Source organism: Nothoprocta perdicaria, unplaced genomic scaffold (assembly GCF_003342845.1).
Source record: "Nothoprocta perdicaria isolate Ctin4 unplaced genomic scaffold, notPer1 scaffold_104, whole genome shotgun sequence".
NCBI classification, from domain to species: Eukaryota; Metazoa; Chordata; class Aves; order Tinamiformes; family Tinamidae; genus Nothoprocta; species Nothoprocta perdicaria.
This window is the reverse complement of record NW_020454139.1, coordinates 1,931,423-1,952,009: the sequence shown is the minus strand read 5'-3', so window position 1 is coordinate 1,952,009 and position 20,587 is coordinate 1,931,423. Positions and strand designations below refer to the sequence as shown.

Sequence of the window (20,587 nt, the reverse complement as noted above, 5' to 3'; positions counted from 1 at the left end):
CTCTTTTCATAACCTATTTTAGTGCGTATCTCTTAACATACACTGTTACTAAATAAAAATGATATTTTTAAATTAAAATTCTGACTGTGACACTTCTAGTATTAATATCAGTTTATATTAGCTAATAGACTGACATGTACCCATTTTCATCTTGCTATGAAATAATAGCATAACCAAAAATTGGTCTAAGTCCCTGTAGACAAGCTTCCTACAGTAGAAGTTGCCCATCTATTAAGGCATCTTTGTGGGAAAAGCAGTCAATTATGTGTGGTAAGTATAGACAGATATTTGCATCATCTTTCATTAAACACATCTAATGATTTTTTTTGGTCCATTTCCTGTCTGGGGGGCTATGGCAGATGATTAATTTGTCCTGTTGAAGTGAAATTTCATTGCTGAGACCTGCTTCCTAACCTGATACATTTGGAGTTTCAAAGTTTTTCTAAGTCCTCTTTTCCTGAATACCATATGAAAATAGATTGATGCAGCCCATGATGGAATTTGTAATGTGTCTTCTACCATGTTAGTCGTAGAGGCTCTGCTTATTGCAGATAACAGCTGCTTTGTGCTTATACCAGTGCAGCCCGACCAGGAGCGTAGGTGAGATGGGAGTGTTTAATAACCCCTTTTAAATTTTGCTCAGACAGCCAAAGCACTGGAATTACTGACCTCAACCATCAGCAGGGAACTAGTATCATCTGCCCTGAGCTCTGAAGCCTGTGACTTCACACAGGTTCCCTGGGTGACTGTCTCACAGCTTTCATGTCCTGGTCTGGAGAAGTTTAAAATCAGAAGCCACAGAGCCCTGGGCAGAAAACTGTGTCAGGGGCTTCAGCATTTCACCCCAGGGAGGGAGCTGATCGGCTGGGATGGGTCATGCACCCTGCCCCACTGCCACGTGCTCTTACCCTGCCCCTGCAGGTCTCCAGAACTGTTTCTGACCTTCCCGTCCGCAAGGACTGCTGCTGAAAAGGCTCTCTGCTTGTGGAGCAGAAGGACCTCAGCCGTAGCTGGCCCTCAAGGYGAACATGTCGTCCGTGTCCTCACCTGCAGACCCATCCTTGAAGTGCCTTTGCCAGCTGTGCTCCTGTGGGTATGTGGGAGAGGCTGTGGTGGGGAGCKTGGCGTGGTGGTTCCTCCTGGATGCCTGCAGCTGCCCTCTGCTGAGTGTCTGCAGAGCATAGTGTAAAAGCAGGGCTTTTAGTCTCTTAAAAACAGAGGTGTTTTTCCTCATATACCTTATTCAACTTTTTTTTATTTTTTGGTTGTAGGAATAAACAAGTGGTAGGCTGGCTTTATTTTTTTTAATATATATGTACATGTGTGTGTGGCCGCTAACAGGAGAGGTGTTTCAAGTGGTGTTACTGACTTGGTGAATCTGTGCTGCTGCACAGTGGCACTTCCTCTGTAAACATGGAGATTATAGGGGAAAAATTATGGGAAAAATATATGGTAGGGGAAAAGCTGTATATGAAAAGACAACTAGAAAGACTGTGCTCCTTTGGGATTTTCAGCAGTCCCAGTCCTGTGAGCCTGTGCCTCTTCTTCCTTTCCTTCCATCTCTTCCTTAGCATGGATTTACTATAGCTGTACTGATTCTGCTGCTTAACACGGTGCCCGTATTGCRAGCTATGCTGTCCTGCAAGATGGAAGGCATGTCTAGGTATGAGTTGCTTTATGGCAATGGAAAGACCAAATAGTACTATTAAAGTAGTTACTAAAATAGTTGCTAAAATAGTAGTTTTTGTCAAAAGTGCTTTTTATCAAAAACATTTAGTCTTCTTTTTTGAAATATAGGAGATGTCAGGCAAAGATTCACTCAGTTTGGAGAACATCAGAATTCCTAACAGAGTTCTGATGCCCAATTGCTCATATCTTTGAAATTTTGGGCAATTATTCTTTCAACTCATTGTGTCAATATTTYGATCAGTGGCTGTTTAACATTCAACAAGATCAGGTATTTTATTTTCTAGCCAACAGTGGGAGCATAATTTTGAGCACAGGTTCAAAAGCATTATCCCTCATGTAACAGGAGAATTTTGTTAATGAGGTAATGCAGAGCAACCGCTCAAAGTGAAGTAGCTCTTTTATTACTTAGTTCTGCATATATACAGACACTTGTGATGAGTGTCCACTCAGTCATTTGTGGTAAACATTTTCTCCATGCTAAATGGCATATGGAGRTCTAATGCAAATATGTTTTTTCACCTTACACTTTGATATATCCATTTCAGACAGTAGGTGCATCTCTTCATTGATAGAAGATTGGGGTAGTGATCTGAGGCAGATGGTGATTTCTCAAGAAAATGCAAGAGGAGCCCTAGCAACTCTTGGTTGGGCAGTGAGCTTGCAGCTGGAGTGTGACCTCTTTATTTGCTTCGTAGGTTGGATGTACTTACGTTGTATCATGTTCTACTCGTTATTCTCTTCTCAAGGTATTAGAAAACACCCTTAGCTGTACTGTGSTTTGTTATGGGAGTTTCTCTGGTGTAATGTGAAGCAAAACCAAATCAGGTGCTATACGACTGTAAGAACAGTTAATTTCAGTGGGAGTTACTAAGATTATTTTGGCTCAAAACCAGTAGCTGTGCTCATGGATTCTTAAACCAGAGTTGACCTTAAAACCGCAGCTTCTGAAAATAAGGCCCATCACCACAGAAAGACTGAGCTTTAACTGCCCCGGGGAGAAACAAGTCGTGTCTCACTGTGATGGTGCTGAGGTGCGGAGTTGGGGAAGTCCCCGCAGAGGAGAGGTCTGGCTGCCACTGGAGGGAGCACTTTTCTTTTTGTTGGTTTCACGATGGCATTTTCACGGTGCGTAGGTAAACCCTGAACGCTCAAATTTCCAGCACTCAAAGAACAGGCTGGCTGAGTTGCCAATCTCGAAAAAAAAATGTATAGAACTGGGCAAAATTCTTCCTGAAGAGCTCTGTTTCTTTTATTAGTTTTAATGAATTTCTAGCTTTAAATTAAAAGATTTTTTAATTGTGAGAATGGAATTTCTTATAGCAAGTACTGGGATTCTTAAGACTCATAAATTTTGCTATTTTGGAAACTGCTAACAGACTTGCAGTTGCATGTCTAAAAGCAGCATTAGCAAAGGCTGGAGTTTCATTTAACTMGATAAAACAATTCTGATGCTGGCAGAAAAATGATCTTTAGACCTATAAACAAATCGGTTATATTTCTTCTTCTAATGTACTCCTACATTAAAGCAAAACCAATGTCAGATGCCCTAAATGTTTTAATTTGATTTTTGTCACTCTTATTAATGCTGCCTGACAATATCCTACCTGATTGTTACTTGGTTCTATGCATCACTGCTATGAATGAATGAAGTAAAACAGAATAAAGGATTTTTAGATATCAGTGCTTTGAAATTGCAAGAATTGCTCTTTCAATGCAATGTTCATAGAAAAATATGTATTTTCTTTCATGAAGTAATTCCCTTCAGCTGGGAGAAGAAGATTCTGAATGATCTCATCTCCCAAAGCAGGAAGAAATAATGGGATCGGGTCATTAGATACCATCATTGAAGAGGTTCTTATAGAACCTGCATGAGTCAGCACAGCTGCACTGGGTTTATATTGCTTACTGCGTTATTCAGTTTGTGTGATGTTCACATGATCATTTCAGGGACATGAAAAGAAAGGCTTAGAGGTATTTAGAATTCTAGATTCATATGGTGTTCATGACATGGGAAAGATGAAATTTATTTCATGGTAGGCATTCTAAGGGGAGACTTTCCAAAGGCCCAAAAACCCTGTTCATGTACCCAACCCTCATTAGATCCCATGCAGAATAGGTTGCATCTGTTTCTGAAAAAAAAAAAAATCCCTAGTATTCTTAAAGACTGRGAAGTGAGGAGTATTTATACATGGTGGTGTTTGGGTAGAAATTGTTTTCTTGTTCAGCGCTTGACTTTGTAKAGTATGAAAATTGGATGGGGATTGGCCCGCAAAGGGGCTTGAATGTCCCTGATGTGCAAATCCCATTTAAACCAGCAGGTGATTTAAGCACTAAGCACTTCTGAAAAGTCAGGTCTAGACAGCCTAGAGGCTTCATCTTCAGCACAAAAGAAATTATTTAGAAATGATACAACACTGGGAAAAGTACAGTCTTCCCATTTTCCCCAGTTGGCTCACTTTGTTGTGTCACTCATTTCTTTTTTCTTGCGTCAGTAGCAGTGTTCTGCAAAAGTGGATGTACARAGTTGCCAGCCTGGAGGGTCTGACTGCATGCAGTGTTTTGGGAGAGGGAGGAAAGAAGCTGTTTTGATTTGCATTTAACACACTTGTGTGAACTGGGAACCTGTGTGTGATAGGATAGCTGCCCTCTTGAAACGTGTGTGCGAGCGAGCTGGGGCTGAAGAGAGGACAGGATGCACCTTGAACGGTGCTCTCTGGTACCAGCCACAGTGCAGAAGGGGAGAGGACCAGAAAGCTCATTGCAAAGTGTGCTTCTGATCCAAACACATCATGTTGACCTAATGAACAGCTAACCAAACGGGATTTATGTGGAGTAAGGCTGTGTGGAGGTACTTCAGCCATTAAGAAATGTGAAATATGTGCAATAAGAAATGCTCTGAAGCATGATCTCTTATTACGCTACACAGCCCTTGATTTGCTGGCAGGCTGAAAGGTCCCCCCCAGTGTTGAGGGGAATGGAAATAAGGTGCTTGGTGGTGGCAGGGATGGCAGGTAGATCATTCACAGCTCTTAGTGGCAAAGGCATGGAATAGTTGAGGCTGGCAGGAGCTTCTAGAGAGGGTGTAGTCCCACTGCTTAGGCTGGACCAGCTATCAACGTCCACTTGGGTTTTGGTTGTCTCCAAGGATGGAGATGCTACAACTTCCCTGTGCACCGTGTTCCAGCAGGCAACCACCTCACTGTAAAGAAGATTTTTCTTATGTTTAAGTGGAGTTTCTCCATTTGTGCCCATTGCCTCTTGTCCTGTCACTGGGCACAGCTGACAGGAGTCTAGCTTTAGCTGCTTTCCTCCCTGACATCAGGTGTTTATGCACATGGCTTAGATATCTTCTGAGTTGTATTTGCAGGCTGAACAGCCCCAGCTCACTCAGCCTCTCATTGTATACCAGGTGCTTCAGTCCTTTCATTATTTTGGTTGGACTCACTCCAAAAGGTTCACATCTTTGTCATGCTTAGGAGCTCAAAACAGGGTCTGGTACTCACCAGTGCTGGGTGTTGTAGAAGGGTCATCTCCATCATACTGCTGGCAGCTCTCAGCCCAACAGCCTCCTGGCAGCACTGGCCTTCCTGCAAGGACAGGTTGCTGGCTTGTTGCTGACCAAGACGCCCAGGACTGATTCTGATATGATCCTTTCCAGACAGTTACTCTGCAGCATCATCAAGTGAGGGGCTCTGCACTTCCCTTTGTTGGACATCTTCAGGTTCCTCTCTGCCCACTTCTCCGGCCTATTGAGGACTCTCTCACAGGCAGCAGAGCCCTCTGGTTTATCAGCCCTCTAACAACTGCTCTTCATGGTTTTGTACCATTAACGGACCTTCTGAGGAGACACTCTGTGTCATCCAGGTGATTAATGAAAAATTTAATCAGAATAGGCCCAAAAATTGACCCCCGGAGGACACCTCCCCAGTGACTGCTCTCTGCCTTGGATCACAGCCTTTGGAACCTAGCAGCTCATCCAGTTTTCARTCTGTGCTCATCTAGTCTGCGCTTCTTGTCTCTGAGGATGTTAGGGTGACTCAAGGCAAAAGCCTTGCTAGAACTAATAGATTAAACACCCACTGCCCTCCTCTTTCTGCCCCGCCGGTCATTTCACTGTGGAAGACCATCAGGTTGGTGAGGTAGGATTTTTCCCTTTGTGAATCCTTGCTGACTACTGATCATCTTCTTGTCCTTCATATGTTTGGAAAAGTCTTCTAGTAATCCTGGTCCTTTACCTTTCCAGGGATCAATAGGAATATTACAGCAGCATAAAATGCTGAAATATGAAATAAAATATTTTAAGCTATTAAAGTATTGAAATGGGCAAATTTGAAATAAAAATAATTTTTAAAATGTACCTTCCAGTTTTTGACACTCATTTGAAAATATTTTCATTACACTGTCAACATATTTTCATGAACTACTGAACAATAGCACCTGATGGAAAACAGCTGTTAGAAATGATTGGCTCTTTCTGACAGATTTAGGATCCGYGCTATGACAGCACAGATAATCGCTCTTGGCAAGATTTTGAAGATAGTTGCTGATATAAATGTTTGGTTTCTAAAGTCACCTGGGAACTTATGACCTTCGGTTCATTCTTGGTTTCCTTCCTTGAGTCTTGTCTTTGCTCTTGGGGCTGTGGAGAAGTAAATGTTGGACCATAACCAGAGGACTCTTTCCTGTCCGTGTATAGCATTACCCTTGTCAGCCTTGTAAGGCATTCTGCAACCTYTGCCTCTGACTTTTCTTTGGATGATGTGCTGGGGTACCTTGCAAGCCTGCATTTTGTACCCCAAATAATATTGACATTCACTTGAGTTGCATAACATTGTCTTTGGAGTTATCCTACCACTTAATGTGGTGTAAACATCTGAAGCAGTGACTCAAAATAATAAATGAATAATAAGAACTGAAATAATAACTGAGGCTGTCTCAAAAATGATTTGTTACATGAGTCAAGCCAAGGTCATGASCTGGTTAGATGAAATGGATTGGAAATAGCAGTCATCTTTTGTTCTGCATAAAGGAACTTTCTCATCTACATACTACCTCATCTTCATAGTTCTTCACTAATTTAGCCTTAAAGATGTAGAATTTACATGTGTGAGATGCATGTGAATTAAACTCTCCCCTTAGGATGAGCTTCTGATGGGATGTCTGATGTTCCAGCGTGTGTCATTTTGTAAGGACTGCTCAGCTCAGGGAGGAGAGCATCATCGGGGCTGAGGAGTCAGTGACAGCACAAGTTTATACTGGTATAGCTCTGACGTCGTTAGTGTTTCCTTGCTCTGCCTATTTAGTGACAAATTCTACTTTTCACATTTTTATTGCATTTTGTGTATTTATACTGCATGCMTCTTTTTTTTTTTTCTTATATATATGTATTTTACTGCTCCTGCTCCTTGTTTTTCCAAGTAAAACAGTAAGTACAATTAATACTGCARCCTCTTTGTTCTTCTGACAATTCTTGTCCACATCATGGTATGTATGGCAACGAGTCAGCGATTTGTGTGAAGGATCCCACAGGAGAGGATTTTATTCAGACTATTTCTCACTAGGTCTTTACTCCCCAGGTAACAGCCTTTTGACTCACTGCAAGTTGAAAATAGTAGTGGGAGCAGGAATTGATGGTCATCAAGCTTTTGCACGTGGTTTTGCAGGGGCCCAAGTGCTTGCCCAGGAGATGGCAGCATCTCTCCAGGGATCCATGCGTTGTGGCTACTCTGGACACCTCCAGTKCTGTTTCTGATATTATTTGCTGATATTATTTGCCATGTGTGAGAGGGAAAGGCTGATGCTAGTCACAGTTTCCTACTGCTGATTGAAGGATAAAAGGATAAATGTGAAGGTAGCAGGCTAGATGCTTTGAAATGAGTAACATAGTAGTTGATCTCAATGCACAGTGAGAAGGAGGAACATACAAAGCTCTGGCTTGCCAGATACTGTTGTGGGGCTTCTAGGTCTGCCTGGCTCCTTGGCGAGCCCTGGCTTTCATTCCCAGCATGAGTGACACGCTTTTATTTGACCCATTCTGATCTTTTGAGTGTTTTTGTGTTAGAATAAAAATCAAAGGAGTAGAACTGATAATCAAATAAGTCAAATAAGTCAAATAAGTCAAATAAGTTTGCATTTAGTTGCATATTGCCTTTCCATTCAGGATTTGTTGTTGGTGCTGGTGTTTTTTTTCTTCTTGCTAGAGTTAATTTTCATGTCAACGAATGTCAATTAAATGTGAACGCTTGCTTATTGTCACAATGACAACAGAAAGTAGAGAGGAGATTTGGTCTGATACTATATGATGCAGAAAGATTGTTTATTTCCAGTGAACAGCCTATGTAAACACTGATTAACAAATGTGGCATTCAGAAGCTCAGTTTTATTATGTTTTTATTGGAAAATAAATTATGTTATTCAGAGAAAGAAGGTATTTTTTACCTTGAAGACATCATCTTTGTTACCTGGGGCGTAATGTCAGAAACTAGATACATTTATGATTTGTCTATTTGCAATGAGCTAAAATAGCAGAGAAAAACATTGTTGATGGAAAATATCTCCTCCTGAAGAACATGAGAGGAAAGTGCAGATTTTTTTTAGAAGAGAACTAAAACACAAATACAGCCCGTGGGACCCACCTGATGCCAAAGCCTCAGCTTTCCACGCATGTTGGAGGCTGGTCTTGGAAGGTTTCCCTGCAAGCAGCGTCTCCTGGGGTTGCCCGCATCACTTRTCAGCTTGCAGTGGCAAACTGTGCTAAGTCCCATGAGCCATACTATAAATACCGTGTGTTAGTGTCACCTTTTCTCACATGTTGATCTCTAATCTACATCCATAGCGGKGATCTGCAGCAGCTATTTTTACTGGCCTTATTAAAACAAAACAGGCAAACATTCCCAAAACAAACAAAAAAAGTAAAATTCTTGAAACTGATTCCTGAGTCACTCTTTCTGCAGATTTCCTGTGGAAAAGTTGGTATTTGTTTGTGTAATTTAAACTCTTATCATATTGCACATAGGCTGAGGATCTGRCTTAAGCTTCTAGAGGCAACCATAATTTTGGCCTCTCCTAGCTTCTGAGCAATTAATTTGGTACCTTTGTTTCCTTTAGTTATTGTAAGATGCTGTATGTGTTCCTCGAGAGAAGTGCAGTATCAGAAATCTTTGATTCTGTAATGTGAGATCAACACATTTTTTTGAAAAACATAATCACAATATTTGTATCAAAATATTTCAGTGTGCAAGGTCCATTGATTTGTGACATTCAGTTAATTTAGGATTTGCGCTTGCTGTCTGTGTGAGCACCAATGAATGGCTTTCAAGGCTCCCTGGCAAACAAATTTGTACAAGCCAAGAACCAGGGGAAAGAAAAGAACAAGAGGGGAAAAAAAGGATGTCAGAGTCACAATTTTCAAGCATTCATGTATGTTTTTATTGTAAGCATGACTATATACATTGCACAGCATTGAAATCCTCCAAACATTTTYGCTCTGTCACACTTGCTTTTTAAGTAGACAGAATATCTGTTGTTGGGAGAGCTATTGTGAATTCATGTAGCTGCAAGTTAAGGCAGAGGTATAAGTAGTCCCTAACACACCAAAGGCATACTGCATATCTTACTAGATTACTTTACAGATCAGCCAKTTTGCCAAATTAGAGAATTAAATTGCTCCCTACAAGCTAAACCCTGAGTTAGCTGCTTGTCCGTGTGCTTGAGCACCACTTTTCCCTCCTCCTGCCTTTTTGATTCCCATTGGTGTCTTGGGGGACCTTTCGCCTCCGCAGCAATTGTCTAGATTAGGGTAAAGGCAAAAGGGTAATAATTTAAATTCTCCTCTGTAGGGTGTATGAGTAATTTGGGAAGTTGGTCAGCTCCACATTTAAAAAACAAAATGTGTGGCCATTTTAACATAATCTTTTACGTATCAGAAGAAGACTGTATGTTTGGCTATCCAGAGAAAATGAAAGTAGAATGATCATACCTTCCCCGGGATAGGCACAACCTGCTGTATTCGCTGTCTTCCAGTAAAAATGCTAGAAAATTTGTGGTAATCATCACAGGCAGCTGCCACAGGGACCGGCCCAGTGTGGGGTGATGCCCTGACAGGGGCTGGTCCACCTCCCATCCCACCACCTGCAAGAAGCAGCTGCCATCTGGGATTCTTCCACCCGCTGGTCACCCACCCCAAATGTGCTGCAAAAAGTGTGAGGACAGCAACAAGTGAAGGACTAAGAAGCAAACAGTCTCTTTGCTGTATTTTTCCATCCTATTTCAGCTTTCAGTGCTTTTGAGCTTTGCTCTGAGACATCAGTTTTCATCTATGAAATGGTCACATCATGGTCATCTGAGGTTTCTGAAYAGCATGCCTAGACAGTGGTTGAAGAGCTGCAGCTTCTTGAGAGGACTGCTTACTGGATTTGCTTCATTCTCAAATGGCCAAATAACTTTTTCAGAAATGTCTCTTCTCCACAGCTCTTAGCCTGGGATTCAATATTGGCACGATAGACCTCTGCATCTCACTTCCCATGTTCAAGCACAGGGACGAAAGACCAAGACTTTAGTCTATATTAATGACAGCTCATCTTGGAAGAGAAGTTGCAGCTTTATGTTGGCATTTTGTTAACACTCATTTTATTTAATCTGTGATTTATTCTTTTCTGCTGTTTCTGGATGGTAAGAGCAGCCTCCAACAAGCCTTCCCACAGATGAAGGGGTATGGGGACCTCCTTGTTTCCCCTTGGAGGCTGCCACCTCTACTGGGAGGAGAGACCATGTGTCTGCCCTGCACTTCCCACTGGCTGCAAAACAGGAGGGATGAGCAGGAAGTTTGGATCCGTCAGCTTTTCTGATCTGAGTCTCAGCTGGTGCCTCAGGCGGCTTGCTGAAGACGGAGGCTTGTTCACATGACCACCAGAAAGCAGAGTGATCCTCYGGTCAGTATAGGGCATTCTGCAGCTTGACTGGGGCTTAAATCTTGAGAGGGACAGTGTTTCTGACTTGGCCATTCCTCCTTCCCCTTGCTTAGCCAGCTAATGGGATGAGGGAAAGGGAGCCGTGAAGGATGTTTCCTTCCCACATTTGGATATCCTGGGATGTTTTTGGACCATCACCATGATTTTGTTTTTGCTGCTTCAAACAGGCATAAAGCAGCATTGTTTCACTGTGCAAACATCAGTCCCACACATCAGCGATACGGTCCCTGGTAACTCTGCCAATGGGCTTCTGTGGTTGCGCTCCTTAGGTCTTATTTCCTCCATAAAATCAATGAGAAAGTTGCAGTCTGTTGCTGCTCACTGCTTTTGTGGCAGAAAACCCTACAGACTGAGGTCAAACTGCAAGTGCCCTGTCCAAGATACAAAACAAGAGATGGTTTCTGCCCTTGACATCTTACAGCCTGGGGAGATGGACTAGAGCAGAGGCCAAAAAGTGAAACATGGCAAGAAGGACTGTGCTGCTGTTAGGAGCTGTGTACTCTGAAAGTATCCTGGGCTTGCCCAAAGGTTTGAGGTGAACAACACGAGCAAGGGACCTTAACACATCCCGGCACTCTAATTGTAGGATTTATTCTCTCAGGTTTTCTTTTAACAGATTGACATTTATTTATTTATTTATTTATTTATTTATTTATTTATTTATTTGCAAGAGCAAGTATGGGTGGAATTCTCGCACAAATTTTATGCATAAAATGTCCAGATTCCCCTGTAATTCATACTTTTTTAATATATATGTTCAAAATAAAATTGGCCTCGTGACTGAATGCTTGACATGCTGCAGACTGTTATATGTTGGCAGGGGGAGTGCTGCTACTGACACCAAAATAAGGCAAAGGGACCACACTGCTGAGGCCGGCTTTTGAATGGGTTCATTAATCCATTAACAGCCCTCCAAGAAATAAACTGTTCTGCTTTTAAAGTGCTTCTAAACACTGAAAGCAAGTGATCAGTGGTGATGCCTTTTAGTGTAAAGATGGGTATCTTAATCCCTTGAGTAGTTTTGTAAATAAATTTCTAGCCCAGAAGCAGGCATGTGATTATCTAGGCTGACCTCGTTCATAATGTATTGACTCTTGAGCAATATTTGCYTTGAGTGTAATTGTTTGTAACCGAAGAAGAATTTATAGTCTTAATGTATTTTTATGAATTCTAAATTCAGTATCCAGCATTTCCAAAAAATGAATAAAATGGCAGCCTGTTTTCGCTAAATATCTTGCCAAAAGAAATACTTTTTTGTTTTCAAATTAGTATTTTCATGCACATTTCCATATCCACTTGATGAGAGACATGCAAAGAATTTCTGTTTTTTTTTTTTTTTTTTTTTTTTTTCATATAGATTGTATTTAAATATCTGATTAACACTTAAATAGGTTTAAGGGACAGGTATAGAGATATTTGTGTTGTTGCATTAGTCTTTCCATAAGATATAAGCTCTTTCCATTACACTTTTTTTGTTTCTTTTGTCTTGAAAAGGTTTACTTTGTTGATTGGACAGATACATAATCAAAAGTATAGGTTTGGAGATTAAGTGAGATAATTGTCAAAGGTCTGAAAGGGTTTTAGTTGTTTAAATTTGGGCAGCATTCAGTGGGAATTTATTCTTACAAAAATTCTTCTTACTTAGGTATTATATATATTTTTTTTTTTGTGAGGAATACTGAAAATGGAAAGCTATATAAAGCTTTTTGTTTGTTTTTGGTAGTGTAGCTCCATCAGTCTAGCAGCACATAAATAGCTTAATGTACGCAGAGCAGATACTCTTGGGGTGTTCATGTATGATATTACCTCTACTCCTGACATCAGAYGTACTACAAGTAGAGCACCTAATTGTAACTAATAACCTGCGAGTAGTTCAATGCTCTGGGGAGTAAGAAGGTGTTATCTAGAGCTTCCTACAGGCTTGAGACTTTGCTTTTAGTTTTCCTTCCACACACGGTGTCTGCAAACCGTAGGGAGGGGGCAGTGCCCACCACCTTCCCAGACCCCACATGCTCCAGTGCCTATAGCAGAATTAGCAGCATTTAGACTTATTGAAGGCCTTCAGGCATATTGCATGAATACCAAAATACACGGCCTTTTTCAGGGACAGTAGTGAAAAGGATATATCTCATTTTCTGCTTTTTGTTACTGCTGAGAAAACAACTTAGCTTTATGGTCTTAAAAGCCTCCAGAGATCTGGGGTGAGTTCTGACCCTGTCATACTCTCCATAGGATGGATTTTCAGCCTATTACCAAATGTCTCTCTGCCTTAGCTCTCTTTCTGGGAAGTATAAGTAACAGCACTCTGTTAGTTCATCTGTGCTCATGATAAAGAGCTTAAGATCAGTGGCAATCAGCTATTATGTGCAGGTTTAGCACTAGAACATAAATATTTGCATGCAACGCTGATAGAGATATCCAGTACAAACATCACAGAAGAAAAAAAAAGCATATTTATTTAACGTCTATATATCCCTATTTTTCTCTTGCCATTCCCACACTCAAAAGAAAAATCAAGTCAATCAAAAGAGATGGCAGATGCAACACTGTTTGGCTCTTGCTCTGAGGCACTATGATGACTTGAATATCCAATTTATATGTTCAATTTATATATATCCAATTTATATGTCCAATTTATATATATCCAATTTAACATCTGCTATGTGTGTCTGCTTGCAAAAAATGAAGACTACTTAGAGTTTTCATCACAAATATATAAGAGAATTTAACAGAATCTGTTAAGGGTGTGCCTTTACTGGATTTATGTTAGTGCTATATGAATTAAGATGTAAATCAAAGTGGTGCACGCTTGCTGATTGGGTGCAATTGTTATACACGTACAGGGAAGAACCTCACTATATATCTCTGGTAATTTTTAAAATCAGTTCCAATGAACATGTGCAAAATGCAATATACTCTGTGTGTGTGAGTATGCTGAAACACAAGAGTGCTCAGGCATGAAGTAAGGATGATGTTACAACCCTTCATGAAAGATCTAATTATCTCTTGACTGCTGTCTTGGGGAGTTGAAGTAGAAGTGGAAGGTGAAGCTCAGGTCTCAGCTGGAGCACAGATAAATTGCTGATTCAGTTTGTGAAAGTGCCCARCCAAACTTGCTATCCTTGGTCAGAGCTATTTATGAACCTCTCTTGTCAAGAGTGTATTCCAGTCTCAAAGGGTGTTATTGCCACACGTAGTTTACAAAAAATTATTGGATTGTCTTGGAGCTTCCTTTTACTAACGTCTTGGTCCAGCTGCCAAAAGTAGTAYAGCCAAAATGTTTAGTGTATTCTCAGTCTACAATAGCTCCTGAAACAAAGCTTTGGCATCTATATATCCCTCAGTCATTTTCTGCATCTGGCTAGAGTGAGCCAGCCCTGACAATGCAGAGGAATTATTCAGTGTACCTGATTGCCTGGTTTTACACAGATTATTTGGATTAGTGACAGTGAGGATTTTTAAGACTTCCTTTCTTCTTGCTGTACTTTCAAATGTGTCAGTATGATTAATTGCTGCTTGTTTTATTTCAAAGGGAACGTATATCAAATAGGTATGAGCATAGTAATATTTACTTCCAAAGATTACCAGGTATTGACATTCATACAAACTAGCAGCACTCTATGAAATGTACTCAAAGTTCCTGAAATGATAGTGGTGAGAGCACTGGAGAAATAGTAAAATGCTCACTCACTGAAGGGATATTTGAGGTGAGTTTGACAGACAGGTGACAGTAAATAAATCCTTATTTAACAGCTCTATTTGCAGAAAGCAATATGAGAGGTACAGGTGAAGGCAAGAGTGGCCACRTGGACTATAGTGAACTCAACACAGAGCTTGCTTGGAGATCTCTTGGAACCATGTCCATGATGGTTCTGGGCAGCCTTCTTTTCAAAGAGAGACACCGACAGTGATGTTTGTTAGCATGCCACACGTTGTGCTCTTTCAAGGCTTTGGCCTCCTTCCAGATGTGCGGGGTTCTTTGCGGTGGCTTCCTGAGCTGGGTGAATCTGGAGGACGGGCTGTTTGTTGTGTGATCCTGCCCAGGTCACTGGTGAGCGCTGCACATCCCTGCGCTTATATTGCCCTGCTGTTTCGTTATGTAACCTGTGAGCCGCACTCACAGGTAAGGCCATGTGCATGCAGATGAGTATCAGTTCTCTTTCTCCCTCTTTGATTCTGTTTGCTTTGAGGTGATTACTGATCCATCCATTCTAACGCTCAGGGAATGTRTATGTTGGAAAAAAAAAGTGAGATAGGGTCTAGAGAGTAACACTGCAATATSGCTAAAGGCAAAGGTTCTGATCTGTGCAGGAGTTAGCTAAGGTTTCTTATCTAGGTTTCTAAGGTGTCACATTAAAGTTTCTTTGTACTGCTGTGTTACAAGAACTTCAAACCTCTCTCTCAAKGGATCAGTTGCTTTTATTGTGCATTTAATTTTGATGTCTAAACCACCTAAAAGCAGCAGCTTGTACTTTCCATATGCCCATAGTCGCAATGTGTTTTCATTTTTGGCAGATAGCATTACTGCATCCAGTAGCTGCATGTGATRTACTTTGATACCTTGAGTATAGACATTTATTCCTATTTCACATACAGACAGACAATGCCCTGTCTGTCCTTACATAAGTGAGTCATGGCTGCATCTCCACTGCTTGGAAAAGGAGGCATTTGCACAAATAAAGACTCCTCTGTAGTGATTTCCTTTGTAGTCTGTCTCTTGGCAGTGGCTTTCCACTAAACAGGGTGCCCCAGCTTTGGCACCTTTTCACATTCCTGCTTTCCTTTGAACAGCATCCTCGTCTCACATAAAATAGAGATTCCTGCAATATTGATTTGAACAGATCAGCTGTGGAAACTGGAGTTGCTGCAAATGTAGGTATTGCGATCAAGGACATCACCTAATGTGGTTTTTCCCCTGAGCAGTTCTTCAGTGGTGGTCTGAGGGCTGGCATTAATTACAAATGAAAACTACATCTTCCTAAATGATAATTCAGCCATTCCTAGGCCTCATGTTTTTTTTCTCAAGCAGTAATATCTTGGCACCCATGATCTCTATAGCAGTAGAAATACATGTATCTGGAATAAATTAAGATTTTAGTAGGAAAACTTTCCATTCCCTCTTCATTTTCATCCCCCTATAGTAATCTTTTATTATTAATCACAGACACTTGAAAAAAAATAAGATCAGAGGGAGTCATCTTGAGAATTTCACGAATCTTATAAAATTCATGCCTTTTTTTACTATGAAGGATAATGCTGTACTTTAATTTTGACAGAACTGAGTTAATCAGGGTGTCTGTGGTAAAAGCTGGGGAATTAAATTCAAATATTGTGAAATCCTGTCTTGTGCCATAGCTCCAGATCATCCAGCTTGATTTAAATAAGTATTTAATGTGAGCTGATGCATTTTTTACATGTTTCATCACGACATCTTAGTGACTTACAGAAGAGCTTCGTAGTCAGGATGTGTTGAGGTGAATTCGGCTCCCTAGGAGATAGGGAGCTGCAGTCTCTTTTACTAGCTGAAATTTTGGTCTATAGTTCTTGARGGGTTCAAAAACTTGTGTTTGTTTACCAAAGATGCTCTGTGCAACACAGATACAATTTCATACATTTGACTTTTTTTTTTTCTGTTAGTGTTGGATATTTTTGTTTTTTAGGCCAGGAACATGTGTTGAGCAGTGGCAACAACTGACTTGCACAGGCTCCTTTCTGTAGAAAATTTTTCTTTCAAGTTTTAGATGTTTTGCCTTCCAGTCTGATTTACTACTGTGGTAAACTTTGGCCTTACATAAAATGATCTATGCACGCCATCATGGACAACCAGGACCATGTGCTGTCACATGGGATCAACAGATTCACAAAGGGGAAAATGTTCCTAAAGGAGGCAAAATCCCTTGTTCAGAACTGGAGTTTTGCCTACTGGGAATTACTTGACTGGAAAATTCTGTTTATGCTCTTTATCCCAGGTATTACAAATCTATTGCACTTATACTGAATATGAATGCCAAAAAAAGGTTGCACAGCAGTGCCATTTCTCTGAAAATGACACCAATGAAGGAAAGAAATGGGCCAAAATTCCTGGTTGTGAATGACCAGATTAATAGGAAAAAGTTCCTGATCTTCCTGGGGCTCTGATGTGAGGCAGGGTTAAGGTGTTTGTGTTGTTGAGACTTCAGCCTTTGCTGCARCTCCAGGTTTTCTTGCATTGTGTCTTTTTTCCCCAGGTTTGAATGTTTTTCAACATTACATATGCACCATTATGTGCGCTGAATGTGCAGCTTCACCCTGTGTAGCTGCAATTTCATTAAAGCAAAAAAGCAGTTGTTCTGTGTCTTCCTTTTTTGACCTATTTTGATGGAAAGATTAAGACTTCTTCCCATGGCAAATCTTGGCTGTTGAGTTTGAATTCTGTCTTAAAGGAAATGGCTAGTGATCCCTATTTTCTTAAGAAAAATATGGTATAGTTTGGCAAGTGCCATAGCAACACAATCAGAACTCCGAGGTAATCTCTAACCATTTGCTGAGTGAAGTTAGCCACTAAATTCTGACATTATGATGTAGAATTGCTGCAGTCAGATAAAAGCAATTTCAGGATCTGTACATCACATAACAGTTCTCCAGTTCTGAGGGGAAGAAATAGTGAAGGGAAGCAAGCCCTGAGAGCTAGTGTTGTTCCACTCCTTATAAAGAATCTTGCTCTGTGATTTACATTAGCCTCCAGTAAAAACATTTTCAAGAAATATCTTTCTGCATGCAGAAGAGTGATTTTATTGTAACATGTGTAGGTGGTGAATCATCACTACTGACAATTTTCTCCTGCTCTGCACTACTGATCTTCTCCCAGTACAGAAATAGAGTATCTGTAACATCTGTAGTCATATATATATTTTTTTTTGCAAAATAATAGAAGAMAAAAGCCATCATCTTAGCTTCTCATCCTTTCCATGAAAGATTTATTTTTGGGAAAATGCTTTCCTCTAAAGCTAACCCTGAAACATCTCATTCTGTTTTTATTTTTGCAATCTGAAATGAAGTAGAAAATGAAATAGCTGAGGTGGAAAGGTGATGGAGCAACTCATCCTAGAGACCATCTTTAGACATATGAAGGAAAACAAGGTGATGAGGAGKAGACAGATAGATTTACCAAGGGGAAGTCATGTTTGGCCAACCTTCTATGATGGAATGACWGGCTGGCTGGATGAGGGGAGAGCTGTGGATGTTGTCTGCCTTGACTTSAGCAAGACTTTTGACACCGTCTCCCATAAAATCCTCTTGACAAGCTCAAGAAGTGTGGGATAGATGAGTGGACAGTGAGGTGGACTGAGAACTGGCTGGATGGCAGAACTGAAGTGTTGTGATAAATGGGGCCGAGTCCAGTTGGAGGCCTGTGGCCAGTGGTGTCCCCCATGGGTCAGTGCTGGGCCCAGTGCTGTTCAATTTGTTCATCAATGACCTGGACGAGGGCACGGAGGGCACCCTGAGCAAGTCTGTGGGCGATCCCAAGCTGGAGTGGCCGACACTCCGGAGGGCTTTGCTGTCATCSAGAGGGACCYGGACAGGCTGGAGAGTTGGGCAGAGAGGAACCTCCTGAGRTTCACCAAGGACAAGTGCAGGGTCCTGCCCCTGGGCAGGAATAACCCCAGGCCCCAGCACAGATTAGGGGCTGACCTGCTGGAGAGCAGCTCCGCAGAGAGGGACCTGGGAGTCCTGGTGGACACCAAGTTAGCCATGAGGCAGCAGTGCCCTCRTGGCCAAGAAGGCCAATGGGCTCCTGGCTGCATGAGGAGGATGTTGGCAGCAGGGGCAGGGAGGGGATCCTGCCCCTCTGCTCAGCTCTGGGGAGGCCAAACCTGGAGCGCTGGGGGCAGCTCTGGGCTCCCCAGGACAAGAGGGATGTGGAGCTTCTAGAGAGGGTCCAGCGGAGAACGACAAAGATGATTAAGGGACTGGAGCATCTCTTATATGATGAAAGACTAAAGGAGATGGACCTTTTTAGCCTGGAGAAAACTGAGAGGAGATCTTATCAATATGTATAAGTACCTGATGGATGTACCTGGATGGGGCCAAGCTCTTCTCAGTGGTGGCCAGTGACAGGAGAAGGGGTCATGGGTACAAACTGAAACACAGGCAGTTTCATCTGCATATGAGGAACAACTTCTTCMCTGTGAGGGTGCCAGAGCCCTGGCACAGGCTGCCCAGGGAGGCTGTGGAGTCTCCTTCTCTGGAGATCTTCCCAACCCGCCTGGATGCCGCCCTGTGCCCCGTGCTCTGGGTGTCCCTGCTGGAGCAGGGGGTTGGACTAGATGAGCTCTAGAKGTCCCTTCCAATCTCAGCCATTCAATCCACCAGAGTGGATTCTGTGAGAAGCTGCTCGTACTACCAGATCATGTGTCCCCTGCTGAAGCTTTGCCATGTCCTGGGACTCTGAACTGGGTATCCAAAGGCTGCAGCTATCTGTGCAGGCTCAGGAAGGAAAGCGCACTTAGCCATTGAGTAAGACGAGCAGTTCTGAATGTAAAAGAGCAGGCAGATTGTTTTTCTCTTGAAATACGAGGGAGATATTTCTAGGAATGCTTTAAGACCACAAATGTGACCAGAAAATGCCTGTGCAGCCTGTGTTCAGAAGACTTTTGTCTCCTCTCCACAAAACCTGTTCCAGGCAGGTCTCATGGTCCATCAAGAGCCAGCAGATTCATCTTTGTTTTCGTTTCCCTTACTGTGTCTCTTCAGGTTATATGAAGGCTGGGATTCTGCACAATTGCTAAGTAACTACTAAGATGCTGCTCCAGTAGCCTCTAGTAGCCTTCAGTTATAACGCTCCAGTAGTATTGGTGTGCTTTACTCCTTAAGTCCAAACCTCAAAATTCTCTAAGGAAGAAAGTTCTCTTAGAATTTCCCAGGAATATTCATTGTTTATGATTTCACAGAAGGATTTATGATCAGACTGAAAAACTGGATTGTAAAATAACTCTGAATTTTATTTGAGCATTCTAGGATTTTCCTCCACTCTTGTGCTAGAAAGTTTGGAAAATAACCCATATTAGTGGCTCTCTGTATAAATTGAGGTAATCAGGCATCTACTGATAGCCCAACATTTGTTTTAATCATCAGTTCATTATGTATAGAAGCCCTTTCAAATGAGTAATTTAATTTGAAGTCAATAAAATACAAAAAAACACAGCCTGCAGGAACAATCTTGCTTTGGTAGGAAAGATGTATGAAGCATAAAAGTAGAGGCCTCTTCTTACTGTAATTCCCATAGACCAGCTCTGAAGTCCTTAATCAGCAGACTTCATACTGAATGCAGCAGGTCTGAATCAGACCAGAAACTGATAGAGACTGTTACGTCTCTGGGAGGAAGTCTGAGGGCAGGATCCAAAGSCTTTTGGAGAAATACCATTTAATTTACAGGTGAAATTTCTCAGAACASTTATTCTGAATCTGTGTAGCAATATCTCATTTATTTGCATTAATACAGTTTCTGCTTTTTGGGTCATTTTTGCCTACACGGCCAAGGCTTGACTCCACTGTCTGTTCATAGCAATCMTTGGTACCATTTAAGGTGCTCCAGGGTATCTGCATACAATAAGCAGATATGACATCCAATTTAATCATACTTAATACATTCTCTTTGTAAGGATGGGATTTGTTCATCTCWTTATAGGCCTCTAAGACCTTCAAATTTCTGTAGGAATTCCTGTTTTATATTGACTTCATTAGATATCATGCCTGCAAGCTACAATAGCAGGTAGAGAAAGCCAGTTCTTTGTACAGACTTTTGCACTTTAAATAATTAAGAGTGTAGCAGTCACTGCAATGCTCATTTATCTGCTATTTGGTAGTTGCATCCTGCAGCTGAGTTGAGCAATTGCCTATTTTAACCAGGTGTCCTAAAGACATGTGAGCCTCTAATTCTTGTTTTTTTT

At 41.4% G+C, this 20,587-nt stretch overlaps 1 protein-coding gene across 1 annotated transcript in view; it reads left to right on the top strand.

The window, feature by feature from the left end:
* The first annotated feature begins 175 nt into the window (after positions 1 to 175).
* SAXO1 (stabilizer of axonemal microtubules 1) overlaps positions 176 to 20,587 on the top strand; it is a 30,428-nt gene continuing 10,016 nt past the window's right edge. Inside the window, exons 1-2 of the mRNA XM_026044048.1 lie at positions 176 to 270; positions 922 to 1,093. Coding sequence (XP_025899833.1) covers positions 1,029 to 1,093 — 65 coding nt within the window. The 5' untranslated portion in view covers positions 176 to 270; positions 922 to 1,028. The remainder of the gene's footprint in view (positions 271 to 921; positions 1,094 to 20,587) is intronic.